This window comes from Zonotrichia albicollis, chromosome 14 (genome assembly GCF_047830755.1).
Source record: "Zonotrichia albicollis isolate bZonAlb1 chromosome 14, bZonAlb1.hap1, whole genome shotgun sequence".
Lineage (NCBI taxonomy): Eukaryota > Metazoa > Chordata > Aves > Passeriformes > Passerellidae > Zonotrichia > Zonotrichia albicollis.
Window position 1 is genome coordinate 4218222 of NC_133832.1, and position 25509 is coordinate 4243730.

The 25509-nt window shown below is 42.6% G+C and overlaps 1 protein-coding gene across 1 annotated transcript; it reads right to left on the bottom strand.

Annotated features, from left to right (window-relative positions):
* Positions 1 to 3326: 3326 nt before the first annotated feature.
* LOC102069513 (UDP-N-acetylglucosamine transferase subunit ALG13) lies at positions 3327 to 25509 on the bottom strand. Its single transcript, XM_074551752.1, has 23 exons — positions 25459 to 25509; positions 25076 to 25303; positions 24688 to 24771; positions 23889 to 23939; positions 23114 to 23160; positions 21951 to 22023; positions 20538 to 20619; positions 20010 to 20190; positions 19228 to 19303; positions 18415 to 18523; positions 17147 to 17211; positions 16174 to 16274; positions 15443 to 15567; positions 14527 to 14761; positions 13640 to 13811; positions 11580 to 11712; positions 11311 to 11346; positions 11120 to 11175; positions 9842 to 10013; positions 8521 to 8643; positions 5395 to 5435; positions 4368 to 4551; positions 3327 to 4256 (listed from the first exon to the last, which is right to left on the bottom strand). The coding sequence occupies exons 1-23, from the start codon at positions 25507 to 25509 to the stop codon at positions 3991 to 3993; spliced, it is 2691 nt and encodes an 896-aa protein (XP_074407853.1). The 3' UTR covers positions 3327 to 3990.

A 25509-nucleotide genomic window follows, 5' to 3' on the forward strand; every position in this document is an offset into this window, starting at 1 on the left:
TCCCTTATGAAAAAAGCAGTTACTTGGAATTCTGGGTCTGGATTTATATGTTGAGTATCTCCCATGTATAATGCAGCCTTTGATGGTGTAATTTTATATAAGAAAAGGTATCCCAGCAGCACTGCTGAGAGAAATGGAACCTAGGAGTGAAATAAAAAAAACCAAACTGAGGTAGAAAAACAAACTTTCTGTAGGGATTGGTTTGGTTACGTGAGCAAGGGGAAAACAGCACAGGAGCATTAGCAGGGGACAGCCCAGTGGCCAGTGCAGCTGGAGACAGAGCCAGCAGGGTCTCTGTGCAGTATTTGTCATTTCTTCAAGCACAGATGGAACTGCAGTCCCATCAGAGAGATGCAGAGGCTGGCAGTGCAGGACTGGTGCTGCCCTGGGGGTGACACAGGTGACACCTCTGCAAGCACCAGCGTGGGCTGACTGCAGTGAGGGGTGCTGAGATAACAGAGATGAGATAACAGAGACTCTGGAGCCTGGCAGCTCACACAGCTGGAGCCTGCTCCTCAGACTCAAACACTGAGAAGCAAAACACCCCAAAGCACCACACCTGAGGCTGGTCACTGCTTTGTCCATCCTGCAGGTTCAGAAGAATCACAGAACCATTCAGGATGGAAAAGACCCCAAAGACTGAGCCCAGCCTGTGGGTGATCCCCACTTTGTCACCCAGCCCAGAGCACTGAGTGCCACATCCAGGGATGGGGACTCCACGCCTCCCATTCACCAGTGAAACTTTCCCATGAGAAATCCTCCCAGGTGTGCAGCCTGAGCCTGCCCTGGCACAGCTGGAGCCCTGCCCTCTGTCAGCAGGGACAGGCTTGGCTCTGGGGCTCACATGGAGGGACAGCACTCTGTGGTGCTGCCACTTCACAAAGCCTGCAGGTGTTAATTTAATTTGAGCCTCCGCCTTTCATCTGTAAAAATACAGTGAAGGAAAGGAGGTGGCAAGCATGACTAGTGAAAACCTGGATAAACTCTTCTGTTCTCCCTTTTCAAGGCTGAAAAGCCATCCACAAAAAAAAACCCCACCAAAAACCAAAATAACAGCAAAAAAACCCGCAAACAAACAAATAAAAACCCAAAACCCCTCCCATTCCAGGATCAAATCTTTGCTTTAGAAATTTACTATTAGGCAACATGATTCAAGAAGTCCAATAAAAATAAAATTTTAGAACATTGATCTGCAGAAAAAAATAATTCCAGATAGAAATCAATACTCATGGATTTTTTCATTCTTCTAACTAAAGATAAAATATGGTTATGGCTTCAAACTGTATTCCAATATCCCCATTCACTCACTTCTGCTGAGCATAAAAAACCCAGAGCATTGGTCTGGTAGCAAACTATAACAGCAATCAAACTAAAATAATCACATCAGATTATTTTGCCAGAGAGGTCTGGAAAAGCACCAGGCTGACACTGGGTTCCCCACCAAAGAAAAGACCCTGAACCCACATCCTGGAATGTGCATAAACCCCAACAAAAACCATCCCAAACATCCCAAACCAAGCCCCAGCCCTCAGTGTAATTTTGATGTGAATTATCCTACAGCCCCTGGAAAGGCAGATCAGCCCCAGGCCCAGGGATGATGTTAGTCCTGGGATGTTTGTTAGTCCTGGGATGTTTGTTAGTCCTGGGATGTTTGTTAGTCCTGGGATGCTGCAGCCACAGCTGGCAAACCCCAGCTGAGAGCAGGGCTGGAGCACAAAGCAGGTCAGCTGTGGTTTGGGCAGAGCTGTGGCTTTTTTGGCAGCTGTTTTTCTGTTTCAGAAAAGTGCTGCAGAGCTGTCGTACTGCAACACAGTTCTGGGAAACAGAATTGAAAGACTCCAGCAATCACTTAAATTTCTCTGCCATTCTGAGCTCTTTTGCTGTTAATAAAGAGGGGGCATTTCCTATCCATGGACAGCATTCACACAGTGCTAACCACTTCCCACAGCTCCTGTTTGCTAGTTCAAAAAGCTGATTTTGGGGCTTGAAAGCCTTGGAAAAAATACATAAAATGGGCCGCAGAGGTACTTCTGTATAGCAAATCCATAAATAAGTTAACTGGCCACATATGGCATGTTGTTATATCAATTAAAGTAATTTTCATGTGCATTGAAATGGCCAGTAAGGCCAAAATAGCCATGGCTAATGGTGAATAATCAAGGTCCTAGGTGGGTAAGTAAAACCAAAAAAGTCAGGAGAATTCTAGCAGAATTATCAGCTTTTCTAATAAAAAAAAAAAAGGGTTGACTTCCAGGGACAGACAATACCAGAACACAAAACTCCAACACTGTGCTGTGATAACCATGTGTACAGAAAGAGAGGAGGCAGAATTCAGAGCTACAGCCTGCAAGGGGAAGATATTCCATTCCCTTCAGTGCTTGACAGAAACTGCTTGGGATATGACAGATGGAACCACACTCCATGACTCCAGCATGGAGACTGTGCTCAGGTAAGTGCCACTTTCAATTCCTTCAAATCAATCACAGCCTTTACTAGTTCCTTTAAGAGGTTAGGCCAGTGAATGCTATTTCAGAGAAAAAGAAAAACCCTCATGGTATTTTCTCCAAAAAAACATCTGTGCAAGTCAAGTGCTCCTCCAGAGGGAGAAACACAAAGGCCTCCCATTATTTCATAAACAATTTTGTGTACATGTTTTGTTTTAAAAACAGCACAGCAGCTCAAAAACAAATTAGCTATTCAGGGGTCATTTTCATCTCGTTTTGACTTTTTTACCTGGCTGCTCCATTTTGAAAAGCCATTTTTAAATTGCCAAATAAAATGTACAGCAATTAGAAATTGCAGTAGACAAACTAAAAGCTGAGCTTGCAGCCCTGCTCCTACAGAGTTACATTATCAACACCAACAGTGTTGCATGAATTTAAGACAAAAATGTAACAAATCACCTTTTCCTACTGTGGTTTTGCTTCCAGGGTTACTAAAAACGGATACCAAAGGAAATACAATTTTTTTTCCCTCTCCCAGTTCTGTGCTTAATCCCCTTTTCACCACCACCTGTTTTACAGAAAGGAAAAAATATTTTTTAAAAAAATCACCAAACAGTAGACCGGGCCAATAGAGCTGATTTAAATTTTGTGTAGAAGGCTATTTGAGGGCCAAGTATGTTGTGCCTGAGTTTAGAGGGCAAAAGGTGCAGTTACCAGGAATTATTCTGCTTCCATTTCCATGCTGAAAGCTTTTGCTGCTTTCTCACAGAAGGCTAGAACAGCCTTGTCCCACACCAGTGCATTTCTTCACTCCAGGCAGTGGGATAGCTAATTGCCAGGAACATTACCTGCCAGTGATAAATGACCACTCTCATTTTCAGGTGTTCAATGCTTTTATTTTGTGCTGTCAGTGCAACTTAACCACCACGGCCACCACCATATGTGCAACAGCTTTCACAAAACAAATCTTACAAATATACAACAATATACAACAGATCAAAACATTATTCTTACACTTTCCACAGCCATGAAACCTAAGCACCACAAAGTCAGACAGAAGAAATAAAAATATGTGTTTCAAATATGTGACCACTAGAGAAAGCAGCTTTGTTCTGCAAAATCTGAAAAATTCAACTTACTTTAAACATTATTATCTCCCTCTAATGACCCTGTGCCCAGTGTTTACCCGAGTTGTGATGGCAGTGGTTCAGTGCTTCAGCAAGAATCAGGTGTTTAAGTGCTCAGTGCAAGCCCTCAGAGACACACAACATGTCTTTAGTCACAGCAAGCTTTTCCACATCCTTCCTCTACTCACATCCAAGCTGTTCCCTGCACTACAGTACTTTTCTCCTATGCTTCCCTAATCAACTAAAGCAACATCTTGTTATCTATCAGTAGCATAAACCTAAACAGAAACATGGAATTTGAACACAGCTTGAGCAAACTGACTCAACCCTCTAAGAGAGGGTAACATTTACAAAACAATATTAACAAGAGCTGGCAAACAAGAAAGGAGCAGCCAAGGAGGAGCCTCCAGCTCCCAGGTTTACATTCCCTGAGGTGCATCAGGAGGTGCAGGGTTAGGGGAGGCCATGTAGCCCACCTGGGGTGGTGCTCCTGAGCTCCCAGCCTTGGCCACAGGTGGGGAATTTCCATGGGGAGCATTTACAGGATGCCAGGTGCCAACGTAGCGGTAGGCAGGAACCACAGAGTCAAAGCCAGGCACAGGCTGCTGGCTGTAGGGGTCTGACACCACTGGGTAATACACTGGCCCATAGGACAGGGGTGGAGGCTCTGTGTTTTGGAAGTTTCCTTAAAAAAAAAAAAACAGAACAAAAAGCACATTCACACACTTCAGCCACACTGATGGCCTTTTTATGTAGAATTTCATGAGCATGAAGGCAGCATTGCTCAAGTACAAACCATTTGCTGATGCCTCCAAGGGGACCTGGTGGACCTCAGCTTGCCCAGCATCAGGGAAGAGCTGGGGCACTGACTGATCCAGGACTGGAGCTGGCTCAGCATAGGCTGGGTAAACTTCCACTGGAGATGGAGGCAGCACTGGCTGCACGTACATCATGGAAGGCCAGCAGCTCTGATGGCAGTACTTGCAGGAAAAGGAAAAACATGGTCACAGCCACACACTCGCCAGCCCTCCTCCAAATCACTGCTACTTTCAGAGCTAAAGTTAGGAAAAAGTGATTTTTTTTCCCTCCCTACCCCTTTTAAGGCAAATAAACAAACACAAAAACCCATCAAACCAACATAGCCTACCAGGAAAATACCTGCAGCAACAGCCACACTGCTGTTGTGTCTGAAGTCTTTACAGAGAAAGAAAATTCCCACTTATTAACTTTGTCATAATCAGAGATTTTCCCCATTTCTTCAGTTGAAGGAGCTCACATTGCTCTTTTTACTTCTCTGAGCAGCAGCACTAACACTGCACTTTACAGGTACAGAGAATGCTTCAGCAGAGCAGGTTTCCAGAACAGAGAAATGGTGCTAACCAGTCTGAGCTCAGCTGCACAAGCTTTAGAAGACTCCATCCACACATCTCTAAGTGGTCTTTGATTTCTTATCCAAGTACACAAATTCTTTTTAAGAATGGCTCAGGTTCTTCCCTTCTCTTCATAGAAAGAATACTTATCCAACATCAAAATACAAAAAAAACCCCAAAAAACCCCCCAAAACCCCAAAAAGCTAACAGTAAAACTAAAAAAACACCACAACCCACAGTAAAACAATTAATATGGTGTACTTCACATTTTGTGGTAGAACTTTACTTCCTGAGCCAGGCTTTAATCTCCACCAAGAAAGTCCATCCATATTAATAGTTCAGTGCACAAAATGCACATTTAGGACACTTGAAGTTTTGAATATATCAGTAAATTTGTCAGAAAACCCAGCAGTTTTTACAAGCAATTGCTATACTCATTTTAAAAGCACTTACTTGCAATCCCATATTAAAATAATACCGCAAGACCTTTGTATCTGAAATTAAAGACAGGACATTAAAGAGCAGAGGAACATAAAGCAAGAAGCAAAAGCAACTTACATTAACAACATTTTACCTGAAGTTATTCTTACTTAATGAGTAACAGTATTTCAGCATTATCTTTTCTTTAGCATTCTTTATCCTTAAAATTTATCTTGAATATAAATCATTGTTAGACTAGTTTTATCTTTTAAATTAAACCCAGTTAGATGTTTGTGCAATGGCAGAGCATTTGTCTGGCCAATTAATTATTTAATTCAATGATTACATTAGCTTTAGTTTTGGTTTATTCAACTTGATTACTCAAGTGATAACTCAGTTTTTTTACAAAATAATAAAAAAATTGTCTAAGCAACTAGGACTTCACACAGAACTTCTCACCAAATTTTGCACCCCTCCAGCTGTTATATTAAGCTCAGTGGGGGCAGGAATAAGGAATAAATTCCTTCCTCACAAGGGTACTCAGTTCCCTACTGTCTTGCAGAGTCTTTGACTTCTGCCTTCCCTGTACTGAATAATTTGTCCCCAGCCAAGTAAGTGACATGCTGAGAAACAGTCCCAGGTGCATGAAGAGACTTTGAAACCTCTCTCCAAAAGCAACAGGGTTTTGAACTTGGAAACACATTTCCAACTCTCCTAAAGCTGTGAAGCAGCTTTAAACCTTTAAAGTTGACCCACTGAAAGGACAAAAAAAAAAAAAAAAGAAAAAGAAAAAGAGGGTGTGTCTTTAATCCCATGATAGAGTTCTGGAACTGTGCATGAGAAAAACTGATTTCTTAGATTTCAATCCAGATTTGCTTTGAAGGAAGAGCATGTGACCTATTCCACAGCACAGCCTTTGAGCTCCCAGCTGTACTAAAGCCAAGGGAAAGCAGGGAGACAACTCAAAAGGAATTTTCTAGGGATTCAACTCAGCAACACCTCCAGAGCTACCACATTCCATCTTCACAAACACCCACCCTGCCCCAGACCAGGCTCCACAGTGCCTCCCTGCCCACCCATCTCCCACACTTCCCCAGCCCTGCTTCTGTGGCACTTTGTGTTGTGCTTTGCTGCAGGAAGGCAAAAGCATCAGCAAAGCAAACCACAATTTTAAAATGCACGTGGATTTATGCCTCTGTTGCTGCTGCCAATTCTCAATTCTTTTACTGCTCAGCCCAATTATCAGGGCAACAATCCATGCAGCTGTTTCAGGAAATGCTCACAGATCCTTCCTTCCTTAGTCCTGGAGGTATTGGTGGTCTGGCTTTAACACTGACCATGGTCAGTGAAATAGTAAAAATAACTCAAAGGCTTACACAAGTGCAAACCTTTTAGTATCTAGCTGAAATTTCATCTACATCTGGAAGAAGTTGGATGTTTTTTTAAAAACCCAATTTTGTTCTTCAATTGTTTATGCAAATCTATGCAAAGCAAGCATAAGAGCTGAATGAAACAGCTGCTTCCATAGCAGCAATAACAGTACAAAGGAACTGCTGGGAGACTGAAGTGACAAAGTGACACTGGAAACACTGACATCTGTAGAATGATGGAAAAGAAACCAGTACAGTAGGAAACCAGTTTGTGTTTAGATTCCTCTTTTAGATGTCTGGAAATCAAGTCCATCTTCAGTAAAACATGTTGCTTAGGAAGCAACAGCTAAGCCATAAAAAGTTCTCCATTCTGATATGAAAATATAAAGATCACATTGATGCCTGATGATAAAAATCTCATCTGGTGATAGAGTTTTCACTGTGCTGTTGGGAAGCTCTAGCCAGTACTGAACACTCTGTTTCTGGAACACGGCAATTTCAAGCAGGCTTTTATCAACAGCTCCTTCAAATACAAGGCACCACGCAAGGGCAGGACACTTGAGGTTAATAAACACACTTGACAAATCCTAAATGCCATTACAACAAGATACAGGATGCTATGAAAACTGGAATAAATGCAGATACAACCAATGCTAGAGCCCACAGCAGGATTTCCTCCCAGGTCCAGGACTCCAGTCTATTGACAAGTCCTGCTCCCCATCTGTACCAGGCCTGGTGTCTTTAGCAAAGCACACAGAACTCCAGATCAAGCACACCCACATATTTCACCCTGCCCTACTCCAAACCTGCTGGGCTTCTTAACTTAAAGGCCATCCAGATTATACTCCAGCAATGTAACATAACAGTACTGCATGTAGCATTTAACAAGCAACCTTTAAAATTCCTACAGCCTGTGCCAAGGACAGGACCAATATGATGTGGACTGACTCAGCTGAAGAACTCCAGGCAGGGTCTGGAGAGGTTATTAATCCACATCCACTCCAGATTCTTGTCAGTACACTTCACACCCCATTCTCCCAAGTGGGGAAAGCCTCAGTTAAAGGGCATTCAACTCAAGCTGGAAAGCAGGAGCTCTGATGTGAGCATGAGGTCAGAGTGATGCTACCACAGCAGGGAAGGGAGCCAGAACAGCCAAGATGAACCAGTCTTGGATTTGAGGGCACAGGGGAGGCAGCAGAGCAACTGCAGAGCACAGCAGCAGCAGTGTGAAAGCAGCAGGCTTGGGCTCTGCACTCACTGCTCAACGTGGACGTGAGACACTGTCCCAGCTGATGGCAGTGTGTGACAAAGCTGCACACACAAGGAACAAGCTGACCCCACACTTCAGCCCTGGTTTGTCATATCACAGAACTACAGCTTGGAGCCATTAAGGAAAACAACTAAAATGCCCCACTGTGCAACAGCACAACTTATAAACACACAGTTCTTATTTTCATCAGTTATCAGAAAAGTGGTTACTTTGCCACAAACAAGTATGATACAGGCCAAGCACTCTCTCCCTGGGCTTTCATTTATTTAAGGTACTGTCTAGAGCTACAATAATCACGTATTTGAGTCAGATACAAACTTTCTGTTCCAAACTGGGAATGAAAATGTTTCAGCATAAGTACTTATAATATTATTTCTCATTCCCTGCAAGTTGCAGAGAGCCATTTCTTCTCACTACGTATTCTCACTTGGTGTTCTGCTAAGCTTCCAAGGAGAGCACAAGTCAGAAGTGCACTGGAGAGCAACAGGAGTAAGAATACAAACCACCATCATTAATTACCTCGAGGCAAATCACTGCCACTGGGATCACAGGAGTAAGCTGGAAGAACAGCACTGGCTTCTCCCACCTCACTCACTGGGGGAAGAGGAGCTGAGTAAACTGGGAATGGCACTGAAGGAACTGCTACAATTGGAAGGAAACAAATGTCACTCAAAAGGTTAACTTTGCCATAATATGTCAAATGAGTAAGGTGTTAACTTACACAATTCAGCATGCACTTTGACATCTTGGTGCCCCTAAATACAGGCTCTAACAAAATACTGTTCAGTAATCACTTTGAAAGGTGTACAGAAGAAATTTTATAACTAGATAGGAAGGTTTCCATCTCTCAAGCCTTAACTGCACTTCTATCTGCAAGCTGTATATCCCAGTTAAAGAAAAAAAGTATTTTTCAATTATTTCTTCATATTAGAAGGCAGGCCAGACTTCTCTGTTGTAAGAGAACAACAGCTTTAGGCTAATCACCTGAAGTCCTCAGAAGTGTGACAGTAAACCCACAAAAACAAGGGAAGGTTTGAGACATATCAGAACAAAAATCTTCTGGATAGACAACTGTTAAATATCTTTTAGGTAGCCCACACCTCTAACACAGCAGCAGCTTGGCACTAGTGTGCAGACAGCTTTGAGAACCATGCTGACTAAACTCTCATACAGAGTAGGAGCAAAAAAAAAAAAAAAAAAAGAAAAGTGAGACAGAACTGAGCAGAATGGAAGGTGGAGATGTCTTAGATGCTAAATGAAAAGTTACAGAAGACAGGAAAAGTGCTTTCTGTAAGAAGGAAAACAATTTTTTCATAACTGCCATTTTCTAAGAGCAAAGCAAATAGAGGACCTAAGGTGAAGAGTGCACCCTGTGCACCCACAAACCTGATCTCCCTGCACAGAGGAAACTAAGGGTCACAAAAATAAACTGGAACACCGCAGCCAGTGACTGTCCTGGAAGGGATGGTGCTCTAGAGGCTTGCTACCTCAGCTCAAGAGGAAAATTAGCTGTAGGAAAGGGGAGGTGAAAGCAGTCACACTGAACTTCTGCCTTCTGAAAAGAATTTTCTAGCAAACACTTGGCATTAATGGTTAAAAGGTGGCAAGGGGGGGAACCCAAAGCAGAGAACTCCAATTCCCACAAAAATTCAGGGGCAACAGCCCCTTCAAAACAAGAAGCCAGCAGCCAAGTTACAGCTATGTAATCTTAAACCAAAGCAAGTGACACTTTTTTTTTAAAGCCTTTTAACACTTGTTTTGGATGGAGGGAGAAAGGGAGGGGAAAATGTAACTGAAAACTTGGAAATCCAAGTCCACAGCTGCAGTCTGTACACTCTACCTGGCCTCCCCACAGAAAAGGGAGATACTATGACAGGCTGCACTGCTGTTTGTGGGGGAGCTGCTGTAATGACACTGGCTGGAGTGGAGGCAGCAGAATTTGAAGAGAGACCTGTAGCTGGAGCAGTATAAACATCTGGGGAGGTGGAAACTGTTGCAGAGTTCACCAACACCTGGAAAAGAGTCAAGAGTATTCAACAGTCTGCCTCTGCAACTGGCTTTGACAAAGACTATGAAAATACCACACACTTCAAAAATTCTCACTTCACACAAATCCATCTTGTAAATCCTAGCTGTAAAGGCACTAACTATCCAAACTCTGTAAAAATTGGCTTGAAAATACCAGTTTAGAGTTGCAGACACCTGCAAGGCATCTTCTGCTTTGCTTGTATTTAGAGGGAATTGCATTCTCTGCTGCCAGAGGCTGTGAGGGGTCCCCAGAAAGTGTCACAGTCCAAGCAGAGTGGTCACCTCCCTGCAGGGCCACCACAGTGCAGTGTGAGATACAGCTCAGAGTAGCAGACACTACCTTCTGGGGATAGCTGTAGGAAGCCGCTTCATCTGGAGGTGACACCGAGACTGGCCCCTCTTCCTGAAGGGATTCCAAAGCACAGCATGGTCCATTTCAGTGGCAAAGAAGCCACAAGGCACACACACCACACCCCTAGCTTTTATTTTTAAGTTTATGGACTATACACCCAGAGTGTCTTTTGTAGCTCCATTAAACACAGTTTTATTCTGGCATGCTCAGGACTGCTTTCACACTCACTGTGGAGCAGCAGGTGACTAAAGATTTAGTTTCAAATAAAAAAATATTAAGTTCCAAGATAAGTTCTATCACAGATGAGAACTCTCCAGTCTCACAGAGAGATCATATTATATTAATATTATACATATACATATTATATGAATATTATACATATACATATGAGTATTATACATATACATATTATATGAATATAACCAGAAGGGTGGCCTGATAAAAGCAAGTTCTGTCTGGAGCAGAGAAAGAAAAGTAAACAGCACTCAAATACACATTCCCTCTTTGCAGAGGGAAAGGTGGAAAATCATTAATGCATCCAGTGCAATTCAGACTGTACCTGCAGACTCAGATAAAAACCTCACCATTCACAGAGGAAAAGGATGGTGAATATAGAAAGGAATGCTGATTTCATTTCTTTTATTAAGTCTCTAACCTACTGTGCATCCAAGGACAGTTTCCATGAATGCCACACACCTCAAAGATCTCAAATCTGAACAGTCTGTGAGTAAAACTTACCAAGTTTGCTGCAGGTTCTGGTGAACTAAACACTGTTGTAGTTTCACAGTTGGGATCTGGGGAACATAAGCAAAATTAATTGAAAAGAGCTGCACTAAATCTAATCCTTCAGAAACGTATAAAGAGCTCATAATGGAGTGTATTACATGATAGAACATTGTTCTATCAGTAAAGACTAAACTTTTACTTACCTGAAGATACATAGATATATTCCTCATGAAATTTCCCTACAAGGGAAAGAGAACAGGAAGTTTTGATTCAGGGGGAAAAAAGGGGAAGGCAAAAAAGCTTAAGCCTGGAGTTACTGCAATTATACTTCAGTGCATCTATAAATAACCTGCTTTCAGTATCATCTCACTTTGTCAATGTGCTTTTCCTTGTCAAAAGTAGGTTCCTTGCATCTCCTAAAAGATAGAATCTCTTAAACATTTTTTTGCCCATTAATCCTTCAAGAACTCACCATTTTCACTTGCTTCTTCCTCTTCCTCTAAGGCACTCAGAGGCTGCTTGTTGGATGGAACAGAGTTTGGACCTCTCCTTGCTACCCAAAATGCCCCTGGACCATGGACAATGGGAGCATGGCTAGTGTGGCTCTGAAAAGCAAAGTCAGAAGCACACATTTAGAAATAATTCAGAACCTTTCCATGCCCTGTAGACAGATACACAGAACCAGGCTGGCAGACCCAGCTTGCTGCAACCAAAGCTTACTAGAAGCATCATCTGTGTGTCCATTCTAATGCAACAAGCATTTCTTTTCTTTTCCTCCTGTTCTGCCTTGCACACTTAAGGCAATTCAGAAGCTTTACCACTGTCCTATGCCAGGCAGTCATGCTGCTCCCTCCCAGAACTCAGCCAGCTTTTTCCCAAGCTCTAACAAAGCTGCAAAGGAAGGAGCAGATCCCAGGCAAGGCTGCATTAGTGCATTCCTCATTCTAGAGCATTCCCCCCACACCAGCAGCAGATCAGTTCATCCAAACACTGATCACCATGAAGAAAGGTCATCTTCAGTCCCAACTAGTGGAAGCAGAAGGTGGCTGCTGGCACAGAAAGCACTGTCTGCACTAGGCTGATCCACATGTGCAACCCTGACTATTTCAGAGAGCAGCACACCCCAAGGCTGCCCACAGCACTCCATTTTTCACAAGCCCTTTGCTGCTGCACTGAAATCACTCTTTAGCTGCATCACAATTTAAAAGATCATTTCTCTGAAGGAGCAATGTAGGGTTGAGATCCTTAAGTAAAATAAGTTGATTCACTCTTGTGGTGGCTAAGGTGACACTCAAAACTCTCCTCAGAAGCCACTGGTGACTACGAGATCGATAAAGTGCTCAGAGAGGCTTGAAAGATTTCCAAGGTTGAAGCAGAGATGGTAAGTCAGAAGATTCTCCCACCAGGCCTCTGGCAGCATGGCAGAGTCCTCTGTGAGATGCATCTTTCCCCAGGAAATGTCACATTCCTTTACTAAACAAGACAAGGAAGAGACAGAGAAAAAGCTTTGGCATTGACAATAACAAAGTCACTGAATGAACATGAAAACCTATTCATTAGAGCTGCAGGCAAGTCTAGCAAAGGGGGAGAAAAAGCCACTGAGATGTATTGATTTCATGTTGGAAAAAAGAAATTGCAGGATAATGTGTCCTTCTTCCTTGGCACTCTTGGAGGAAAAATTAGAGCAAAGACTACAGATCTAGTACATCAGAGCAAAGAAAAAATGACTGGTGCTGAAACAGCCCTAAGCATATTCTCTCTTCCTCATTTAAATATGAGTCTAACAATAGTTCACTGCATCAACACAGAAAAAAAATTCAAACATACCAGGTTGGTTTTGGTTTTTTTTAAATCTGTTTTCCTATTCAGATACCTATGTATACTCTTTTTTCTTTTAGCACTCCCAGTTTTGGACTAGGTTTAGACTACAAATAAAGAAAAAAAGGCATTTTAAAGTTTAAGAATATGCTTTGCCACTTTATCTACAACTCAACAGAAAGACTGCTTTAAGAAAAGTCTAGGTTTGCAATTTTTTCCTATTTTGGTAGCAGAAGAAACTGTGTCAGGAACAACACATTAATCCAAGACATCACAACTACAAATTCCTAGGGAAAAACACCCAGGCTATCACTATCCAGTTTCTGAATCTTGCTCCCAAAATGATAAATTATAGTGTGGCAAACAAGTGAAAAGCTTTCACCCACAATATTTAGAGCTAGACACGCACAGGAGGAAAAGATTTTGCTTTCAAACTGCAATAGAAAGGAGAAACATGATTATGTTTATGAAAATATGCTTAAAAGAAAACAAGCGTTGCTACTGAGAATACAAAGAAGGGAATATCTAAAAAAATGATATTTTTTAAGAATGTTTTACAGGAACTAGACTAATTTCAGTCTTCCATTGTCAAAAATACATTCACTGCTAAACCTTACTCCAAGAAAACCAAAAAACCCTGCTCTATATATTGAATAAAGAATCACTGTGCATTTAGTTACCGCCTCCTCCTCTCTCTGAGAGGCTTCAACTTACCCTTTGTTCATAACTCACAGGCAGAGCAGGAAAAGCAGTGTCATCTCCTTCGATTTCACAGAAGGTGACAGTTTCCTCTGGGCCCTGGGGCTCCTCGGCAGCCCCTGGCACGAAGCCGTACTGGCACTCCTTGCTGGCGCACGGCAGCGGGCGGCGGCTGCGGCTGTACGAGCTGGGGAGCAAGAGAGGGCTCAGCAGCCACCACCACCTGCACTTCCACCTGCCTCTGGCTGCTCACTTTGAACCCAGCTCCTTCTGCAGAGCCACCAAGAAACCTGCTTTTTCACACTCTGCTGCCAACAGGCAACTCGTGCCCCAGCATCCTGGTAGAGCAATTTTTGGTGGAAGAGGTTTGTTGTCACTCACCAGGACATGTTATCATAACTCTGACAAGCCCCTCTTCCCTGGGCTGGGGTAGAATGCTATCTGAGGGCCAAGCTGGTATCTTGCCTCTCAGCTGCTCACAAGACTGATTTTACTTTTTTTAATCCTGCCTGAAGTTAGTACAGCACTCTTTATTTTTGTTGCTGTTTTGAAGTATTTGAGACTCCTGGGCCAGCTCAGTAACATGGGACTGGCTGGGAGCAGCCTGTGCTATTAGTGGTTTGTGGACAACATTCTGATGCAGTTTAAGCTTTTCTAGAGCTTCCCTTGTTCTCTCTCCAGGTGATATATATATATATATACACACCATGTCTACAAACCACGTGCATACCCATGTCTACAAACCACGTGCATACCCTGAGTTTAAAGGGGAAAAGGAGCAACTACCAGAAGTGCCTCTCAGCTGTAGTTTTATCTGGACAGCACAAACTCTCTCCCAACCAGTGTGCAGCAAGAGGGAACAGGAAACAAGCAGCCCAGCTCATGGTTTTAAAGGTTCCTACCTGGGCATGCCGGAGTCGCGGTGCTGTCTGGGAGGGTTCTGCTGGTGATAGGGTTTGTAGGGTGCCATGGCTGCAGCTCCCTGGGAGCAGTGGATGGGAGGGAAGCGCCCTGAGGGAGCACTGTGCTGCAGCCTGGGAGGCAGCACTGGCTGGCCCCTGCTGTAAGCCACAGCCATGAACACTTCCTTCCCACGGACCTTCTTGAGCATCCTCTTCCGTGTTTTTATATCCATTTCTGCAGTTTCCATGAGACAGAAAAGAGATTTGTACTTTAAATCTGAGCCATGGCCTCAAATGATAAAGTGAGGAATTAATATTTGAATCCATAGAGAAGAAAACCAGTGGCTTGTTCCAGAAAAAGCGCATTGTAAATGTGGACACTACAGACCCTTCTTTAAAAGAATCACAAAAGAATTCTACATGACACAAGCATCTAACATGGGAGCACCTTCATAGCTTCAGCTAATCCAACCAGTACTCAGTGTTAAAACCTCTCTATGCCTGCTGCATTTATTCATAAAAGTAAAAAACCTCACCACTCCTCCTCCAAATTAAATTGAGCCCATATTTAAGTGGGTCCCTGCTCCATCCATGCATCTCTGCTAATGCCAGGTCAGACAAGCTCTCCAGTTCACTAATATGTCTTTTTAGATGGTTCTCAAGTGGCAAATTTGTTCTGGGCAATTTTGAGCAATACCAAATTTGCTCTGTATTTCAATAGATTTGCTCTATTGAAAAGTTAAATTCATCTCTGTCTGAAAGATAGCTTTCTATAAAACCCCTACAGAGGCCAAGTTTTACATTACAGGGGGAATTGAGTCCATTCCAATATCCAAAGACTGCTACAGTTACAACTCCCATGAGCAACTCCCCTACTTCCCCAGGGAAGAAATGTTTCTGGAAGCATTGTACAAACCTATTCCTGAGAAGTGTCCACCTGTTACTTTCTGATAAGCTCCTCTTCTGTTGTGAGCCATATTCCAAGCAAGGACAGGAGCCACTTGTGACACTGGCTTTAAGTTTGCCAAAGGAACTGTGTGCCTGCAGGAAGGACACACATGTTAGCAGTGCCCCAGGGATACACTCTGCACAATAACATAAGCTGAAGCAACTCCAAGACAGAGGAAATAGCTTGTGAAAATAAATAATCTGCTTCTCTGGCACCAAGCACACACTACTGCTACTTGTTTAATAAGAAAAGACAAGCTAGGCTTTAGGTTAAACACTATTTTAGTTTAATCACTATTATTTCCTGGGTCAAGTCTCTCTCCCCAGCCTGCTTCTGTGTGCCTCCAGAGGTACACCTAAAAGCAGGGTACAACACAGAATTTTTGCAGGATGTTGTCAATCGCAGCTTTGGAGGAGGGTGAATGATTGAACAGCAAGGGGGAGAAAGTGATTAGATTCACCAGAAGTGCCAATTATTTTGTTGCTTGGGTACAGCATAAAAACTCCAGAGAAACCCAACAGAGGAGGGCAATTTGCTCTCTGTGAATTAAGCCCAAGCTGTAAAGATCACTTTTACATTCCAGTGAAGGAAAAGCAGCAAGGTTTCACATAAAGCATTACAATAACGATTTTGGTCATTAGAAAAAAAAGAAAGCCCTCAACCATAAAGAGTTTAAACTCAAAGTCATCACTGCTTACTTTTCTGCCAGCTCCTCAACAAATACAGTCAAAGTGTTGCTATCCTGTCCAACTTCCTGGATGTGAGCATTGTAATACTTCTCTCCTGGTTCCAGACGCACCTGGAGGGAGAATAAGGAAAGCTCTAAAAAACTTGAGCTGCATCAGGATATTGCCCACAAACCACTAACACAAAAGGCTGCTCCCAGCCAGTGCCATGTTAGTGAGCTGGCCCAGCAGTCTCAAATATTTCTTCAAAACAGCAACCAAAATAAAGAGCAGTGTACTAACTATAGGGAGGATAAAAAGACAAAATCAGTCTTGTGAGCAACTGAGAGGCAAGATACCAGCTCCTTAACTTATTTTTATCCCCTGAGCCCAGCAAGAGAAGTGCCAAGGAAGACTGCTGCTTAAGAACTTGAGGAGAACAGAAGATAAAGTAAGGAAAGCTTCACACAGTAAGAAACAAATCACTGAGTGAATAATTAGTACTATCTAAAGACTGATTAAAAAAAATGTGCCCTCACTATATATGACATCAGAATACAAAGAAAACAGATCTTTCTTTCAGCATCTCCTGGCCAGGTCTACTCCTCCCTTTTTAGCTCTTCCCTTTTTATTTTATAAAAATATTTTGCTACTTCACTTTTGAGAAAGATAAGACTATCCAGAATTGTTGCTTAGCCCAAGTGAAAAATCCAAAGACAACTACATCAAAAGCACCCCCTGTGCATTTTGAGCTCTGCCTGGAACTTCCACACTCAGAGAATGTGGAGGACTGGTTTACATTGAATCCCCAAACTGCTTTTCTATCAGACTACCAAGTTTAAAGGTAGATTTCAGAAAGAAATTTCATTTAAAAGAACACCTACAGGGAAGAGAATTAGAAAAGCATTAGAGAATTCTATGAAGTCAAATGACTTCACTGTTTATCATAGTCCATTTAAAGTAGTTTTAACAGCTGATCAGAAGTGAATCTCCTTTGAGTACTGACCTGACACTTATCTCCTAAATAGTACTGTCTCCCAGCAAACACCATGTAGTCAGTTTTTTGGAGCTCTAAAAAGAAATGAAAAAATAAATAAATGGCAAGGAAAAGCCTTTAAGCTACTGTTCTTTCTTCGCATATCCTACGAGTACTTCATGACAGCAGCCAACTACAATTTATAGGCCAATTGAGTTAAATAATTTCTGTGAACACCAAAATATTCCCCATAGTAACAGAGGAGTAACTCTAGGTGTTCTTACAATAGACCATAACCAGGCTAAGTCACATGAGACCAGCAACAGCCAGATAATGCAGCAAGCAGCACTGCTACAACACTGCAGCTACTGTGGTGGCACAGAGCTAATCCTGCATTTAATATAAATCCTGGAATTAAAAATGTTGGACATCTCTTATCTTGCCAGAGTCCCAGTGGCACTTGGCAAAACATGAAATGTCATCCAGGAAAAGCTAACATTGCCTAAAGTCTCCTTGCTGTTAGATTTCAGCTTTTTTTACCTCTGTTCCTTGCCTGGCTTTTCTGCACGTCAATATTCTACGCAGATAATTGGTTACCACACTCTGTTCCAAGAATTTTAATGATCCTCATTACTGATTACTCCGTGGTGAAATGCTGGAGTTCTTCAGCATGCAAAGCACTTTGGGTCAGACATCAAGCATCACTTAAAAACTTATCTTTCTTGGTAACTTCTTGCTTTACAGATCAGCCACAGCGAATGCCAAAAAGCAGCCAACCTCTCCCAAGCCACAAGAACCACGAAATCTCTGCAGAATGTTCAGGCCCAGGAGGGCTGGGAGGCAGGAGAAAAACTTATCTGACAGATCTCAATGCTAAATTTGAGATCTTCATTATTATACAATTCTGAGGCCAAAATCGTGCTCTAAAAAGAAGTCTCTGCACACATGCTGTAACAAAAAACTCTTGCATTTGAATGCTTTCCAATACAACAGAATGGCAACAGAGTTCTGTGCTCTGCTGTGAATCCTCCTATTTCCTGTGTACAGTCAATGAGTAGAAGAGATCAGATTTTTAGCAACCTTGTACCATCACACAGTTATCAAAAGCTAGCTATTTTGTACTTTGAATGCCAGACAGGACACCAAGAGCATGTCCTACCTACAGCTGTCTGCTGGGCTCACCCCTGCCCTTCACATTTCAGCTGTGCAGAATCAGGTGACAGGACTCAAGATTCATAAATTTAATGTTAACCCTACTGCAGGAAGAGTTTTTTGGCTTTTCCCTTTCCCAAAGATACCTTTTCTACTGTCCAGCCAAACATCAAACTCCACATTTCGATAGATGGTAGAGTCCAGTGCCTTTAGCACTTTATAAGGAACAGGCATCTTTGGAGGATTTTCTGGAGGCTAAAAACAGAATTGGAATGGAGCATTAACAAGTGCATTTCGTGTGTTCAGCACAGTCTCTATTCTGCCAGCATCTGTGCACCATTTAAAAAAGTACAGATGCTATTTTCCAAAATTTTCACTTCCACTGTATTTCCCTAAAAACTAAAACTCAGAGTATGAAAACAGATTCAGGCACTCAGGTGCTGAGCAAACTGACTCTGGAAAGCAGAACAGGCTCAAGAGTAACACTTGGCATTGTTCTGTACTCAAAATGAATCAAAGGAAGCTAACCAGATCAATGATGCCACAGCTTCAAAAGTAAGTGAGCATTTCAGTTATTACATCTGAAAACTCTGCACAATTTCCAGAAGTATTCTGAAGCAATTTATACTGTGGTCAAGACAAAAGTGAACTAATTTAAATCATATTCTGGAAAAACAAACAAATCAGGAAACATCTGCTAAGCTCCATCTTTTGGGAGAAATAAAAATCAGCTAGAAAGGGACTAGAGAATTTTGGAAAGTAAAAGAGGCATTTCCAGTCTAAGAGAATCTCAAGGGCAAAACCAAAAGACAAGTAGATGGAAGAAATAAACCACCTACTAACCAAAAATACATTTTTAGAAAGTGGTAAAGATGATTTAGCCCTAACAAAGGTAACGCCATACAACAGGAAAAAACCCCCAAAAGCAAACCAGAAGGATTTTTCCTGAAGTGCCAAACCTTTTGTTCTTCAATTCCTTGTCTGAACTTGGTTTCCTGGGGATTGTCAGCATCGTTGCCTTCCCAGTCGTCCAGTCTAAAAAATTGAAAACAAGATTACAAAAGCTACAACACACGAATTCCAGCCAGGATTAACACCACCAACTGTTCAGACAACCTGAAAAAGCACCATGGTGCCATCAAGTGGCACATTTTGCCTTAAACACCAGCAAGGTGCAATGCAGTGCAGGACCAGCCTTTTCCAAGCTTTAAGAACTTGACCTTTGTTTGTTCCAATACCCATCCCTAAGGAGGGCTTGCATTAGGAAAGGGTGAATGTGATCCCACTGACTGAATTCTTGCACTGTCAAGGACAAAAAGACACTGTGCCAGGTACCATCAAACCAATGCTGTCTGCAAGCATTCAGAGGCAGCTCTCAAGCCTTTCAGAGCTATGGAGGCTTAGAAAAATAAGTCTCTCATTAAAAAATAATTTAAAAAGCTCTAATGAATAAGAAGCAATTTTACTTACAAATAAGCTGTCATTTTACAGAGTAACACAACTACAGAACAGCCTGCAGCAGAGGACAGCCAATTATGTGGCACTTCCCAACTCCAAGAACAGCACACTCTCTTCCATTATATATTTGAGCTTTGTGTTTGTGTCATAACATAGGAAAAGAAGAGTTAATACTCCATAAAAATTCATAGAAACTTGGAAAAGTTGTCTTCTGCAAGGTTTTTAAGGTGTTTCTTTTTTTTTTTTTCTGTCCTCTTACCAGATCCCCTTCCCAAAATACTACCTCTTTTCTGATGGATTTCGGGGCACTTTTTCATGGAGACAACCAAAGTTTGCATCCTCACTTCCTACAGGAGCACTGTTTCTGTTCTTCTTGGATCCACTTCGAAACACCTCAACTGCAGACCTTAATTCTTCCTCATCCATGCCAAACACATCTTTGTAGAGGATCTCATATAATACAGCTGAACAAACCAACACAAAGCTCAACAATATGAGATCCATAAGAACTCCTGCAGTTTAAGGCAGGCAGATCTTCAGATATTATCTACTGTTAAAGGGCTGTACTGACATCAAATGCAGTTAAGGACAGGATCATAAAGTAACTTAGTTGGGAATAAGGGACCTCTGAAAGTCATTTAGTTCAAAAACTCACTTAACAGGTTAAAAACAATGAGTCTATGCATAAAAATATACCAGAAGTGAGCTTCCATCTCTCTTCTCCCCACCCCTGAAAACTGAAACCAACCCTGCCTCTAAACATATGAAAACACACAATTCTCTTTCACAGAAAAAATTATTTCAAGTTTACCCTGGCAAATGGCAGCATTTTCCTGAAATTGTTTTGTATACACAGAGTCATAATGGCCGTTACCGGAACAACACAGTAAAATCTGGGAAAATGAAAAAAACAAAGTTTTAAGGCTGGAATGATGTAATCCCATCAATTATGATGAATTCAGTAAATTCTGATATCCTTTTGTTCTACAGTTGACACCAACTCACCAAGAAAATAGTAAATATTCTCATGTTAAGCATAAAAAAGCTGAGCTTTTTTTGAGCTGTACCATCAGCTCAAAACTGAAATTTAGGTAAAGTCTCTATGTAACTTTGTTTCATACAAAGAAAAAAACTCCATCTGTATATCCTGCTGTACTGAAATAGGAGTTTGTTTCCAAGATCACCATTTGCTCAGGAGGTAAAATAAATACAACCCATTGCAGGCAGCACCCCGAGACACACTACCCCAAGTGCCAAAGGCACATTTCATCCTTCTCTGCCTGCAAGAGTAGAAGAGCATTTACTTCTCTAGCCCTTAAAAACTTGCTTTTTAGAAGCAGAAGAGATGCTTTCTACATCACAGGCATTGACACATCATGTAAACATGTGCCACCAAACTTCTTGGCACACAACCACAGCCAACTGCAGCGGGCAGGAGCCCTGAGGCAGCTGTCAGCACACTGCCAGCGAGGATGCTGCCCAGAAAACCAGCTCCCAGAAGGAGCCCAGATGCCAGGACTCTTCATTCTGGGTGCTCTGTGGATTCTGCCAACACAAGCTCTCCTCTTGTGGTGAGGAGGAGCAACACCAGAAGGAGCTGCTGCCCAAACTCAACAGTGTAATGCCAGACAGCTGCCAACACTTAATGAGACTTCTGGTGGGAAAGCCTTGAGCACTTAGACCATGCTGTTTGATTTTTAAACTCAGCTCATTCTGGAATTAAATTAAGCTACACAGGAAACTGTGTAGATGAAGAAAGAAGCACATGTAATGAAGACAGCAATGCTCATCAACAAATCAGTAACAGCTGCAGCAGCACAGGTTCAGAGCAGACTGGCCACCTTTGCAAATCTAGCAGCCCACACTGAAATCCATGCCACAGCAACTTCACTGGCATCACGCCTGAAGTAGCCACATAATTGTGCACCCACATCTACACAGCTCCAGAGGGGCCAGATGCAAGGTAATACACAGTATTTGTCTTTATGCTCCTTCCTTTGGCTCCTACTACTATCAGCAGTTCTGAGGTAGATAAGCTGTTCCAGTAACTCTCACTCTGAACTGGGATCAGTTTGTAGATCACAAAAATCAATTTATTACAATCATCCCTTCCCATTAACTTCCCCTTCTCAGGGAAAAAATTACACAACCCATGCAGCTTCAGTGAAAGTAAAGGAACAGACTGGCAGGGGAACAGCAGGAGATTTCCCTCACTTCTACTGACCTTGTCTTCAAAGCCATTGTCTGTAGCACGTGTGGGTGCCTTCCCAGGGTACCGGTACACTATGAAGTCTCGCCTAGGTATGCAGAGGGAAAACAAGACTTGCAAGAGCACACTCTCAGTAAACCATCTGTGAACACCAAAATATTCCCCATTTTTCCAGGGAGCAATTCAGAGCTGTTGGTTTACAGAAAAATCAAGCAAAGCACCTTCCCTGATAAATGAATGCTACCATAAAGGAATAGCCAGATGAGCAAACCTATCTTGAGAGGGAAACAAAAATTATCTGTGAAAGGCCATGACGATTATTCATAGATTAAGTCAAGTACTTACACTTACAGAAGGGTGTTCTAGTCAGTCTAAGTAATTAAGGCACCCTGCAAAAGGACTAGAACCTCAGAGCAGGGAGCTAGTAATTCCTGCTTTACTGTCCTTACTATTCAGTAAGAACAGGAACAATAATTATTCTTACTATTCAGTAAGAACAGTAATTCCTGCTCTACTGTTCTTACTAGTCAGTCTAAGTGATTTAAGCACCCTGCAAAAGGACTAGAACCTCAGTGCAGGGAGCTAGTGATTTCTGCCAAACTTCAATTGCTCCTTTAGTACTGGGACAGAGTGAGCCTGCAAAAGGAGGCTTTTATCTCCCACCACTAGAGAGCCAGACTGCTTTTTACAATTGGCATCATTTAATTAGCTTAATTCAGCAAGACAGCAGCACCTGCACAGTTCTGTGTTGCCTCTGAAATAAACAGCAGTGTTTACACACCAGGTAGGGCAGGTACTCCTCACTGCTGGAGCTTTCAGTAACACCTACATGAGTTTTAGCCATGCTTGTAGCTATCACACAGTGCTTGCACTGCACACAGCTCCTCAGTTTTGCCCATTTTCCAGTCTTCAACCACTAGAAGCAAACACCTGACATTCAAGTTTAATATCAGCAAAATGATAGCAAACAAGGATTTCTGGAAACTGACCCTGCCCTCAACCCCCATTAGAACAGGGGCTGTGATGGCACCATTTACATGTCAGTTAAGGTTTTTAGGGAAGCATTTTTCATCCTGTTTCATACATTCACCTCTCAGTGGCAAACACACAAAGTTTTGGGGCCAGAATCCCCACACCAAAGGGCAAAACAAAGTAAACCTTAAGAAAGAGGTACGTACTTGTACATCATTGATAAGGCACTTATTTCCAGCTGGCCAGCACTTTCCTATGCAATATGACGAGATTATGTGAGATAGAAGAAGAATCTAAACATCAACAACTATATTCTATACATTTCTGTAATATTAGAATTCTATTCTACTATTAAAACATCTGTTCAAAATCATCAGTTTGTTAAAGCAATAATGCACTGAAAGTTGATATATAAGGATTTGGGGGAGAGTGAGGTAAAAGGAGTCTGCTACATAGGGTGGCCACATTTACCAAAATTTTTAAGACTGAGCTGCTCCAACACATCACTTTAGATTTTTTTTTTTAAAAACCCACATTTGTTTCAGAAACTGCTGCACTCACCAAGGTTACTGGATAAAGACTAAAGAAATAGAAGTCTGAACAGTAAAGAAAGAAGCAGGGAATTGTAAAGCCTGACAGATATTTCATTTAAGATATACGCCACATATTTATTTTTTTTCTTCTTAAAGAGTTACAATTAGGAATAAGCTTTTTACTGTCCAGCCTGCAGAGACTGGACTGCTCCTCTTCACCCATGCAAATTCCCTACTAAAACTGGTATTGTTTACACATGTACACTTTATTCACATTTATCAGTACAAACCCTTAGTATTACTTATGTAATTGATTCCCCAAGATCTGGGTCTATCTAAAAAAAACCCCTCAAACTCAAATAACCACATTTCAAATAACTACCTAAACACCTTCCTCTTCTAGTCTCTTAAAATTTAAATCTCTTAATAAGTCCCAAATCAGGCTTACCTTTGGATCTCCTAGTCGTTCTAGATATTTCTCAAATGAGCCTTCCACATACTTCAAAAAAAAAAAAAAAAAAAAAAAAAAAAAAAAAAAAAACCAAAGAAGAAAACAGATATAAAAATTACAGCAGTTAGAAAGCAAAGTCAAAATTAAACCTAGACACTACTTAATAGCTACCAGCTGTTGTTTTGGAAGGGGCAAGGCACATAGAACATAGGAATGATTTGGGGTATCAAGGTGAGAATACCAAGAGATCCTAAAAAACATTAAGAATATGAGTCCAAGTAATATTCAAGTTCCTCCTAGATTAAATGAGGCACTTCAGTGTGATTAGAGAGAAAACAATGAAAAGCCCCCTAACACCTCAAAACCCTCCAACACCACAATGCACACACACAAACTGCCACAGAGAAAACCAACCAAAAACCACATCTCAAAACTCCATGACTTTATGAAATTATTCCAGAATTTCCCACCATCTTTTGATATGAATTTCTTGCTCCAGAAACCTACACATTTCCCACCTACTAAATTCTGCAATGGTCACTTCACAGAGAATATGCTACACAAATAACTTGCCCCATTCACTACTAACTGGTTTCAGAAACTTCATAACCAAAGGCAAGTAAAACTTGTGTAACTGCAACCCAGCATAAGGAAGCAGTCACCCTGTCATTTCCCATGTCTTTCAAGCATCAAGTGCGCCAAACCATCGTGTTCTCGGTGCTAAACCACTGAGCCCCTCCCACAGCACTTCCCAACCGCACGCACCCAGCTCAGACACAGAACTCGGGGTACTTACGGATTCAAATCTCGACTGGTGCTGCCTCATATACGAGACGCAAGCTTTCCTAACTTCTGCGTGATGAATTTGAGATGAAAACAGCTGGGGAAATAACGGTAACAAAGAGATAACGTCAATAGTTTAACTCACGCCTCGCGTTAGGCATGAATCCTCCAGTCTAACGCCACCACAACAGGAGGCGGTGCAGAGGCTGGGGACACCTGGGGACACCTGAAGCTGAGGGGAGCCCAAGCGCCCGGAGCCCCTCGCACCCATCCCCTCACACATTGCCAGCCATCCCTGTGCCACCTCCTCGCTCTGGGCTCACGGCCGGGTCTCCAGGAGCTCTCTGGGGGCACCCCCGGCCCGCCCCGGGCCTGAGGCGCCCCGGCTGCCCGCAGCGCACCTGCTCGGAGACGGCTCGGAAGAGGCAGGAGGCGTCCTTGGCCGTCATCTTGCGGTACAGCCCCAGGCTGCCCAGGTACTCGTCCATGGCCACCTCGCTGAAGGACTTCTGCCCGAAGTACTTCTTGGAGCCTTTGTGCATCTTCCCGGCCGGGGCGGCTGAGGCGGGCGCGGAGACGCGGGCGAGGCGCGAGGCACCGGGCGCGCGGCCGCCGCTAATAAGGCGCCGCTAATGAGGCACCTCGCCCACCTGCGGGACGGACAGCCCGGCCCGGCCCCTCGGATCCCGCCGGGGCTATTTTAGGTTGCTTTAGGGCAGTTTTTAAAGTGCCCGGTGTGGGTGCGCATCCCAAGCCCGTGGGAAGCGGCTCCTCCCGTACCTGCCTTGGCTGAGCTCAACTTCATGGCTCGGCTGCGGGGAACCAGCGCGGACAT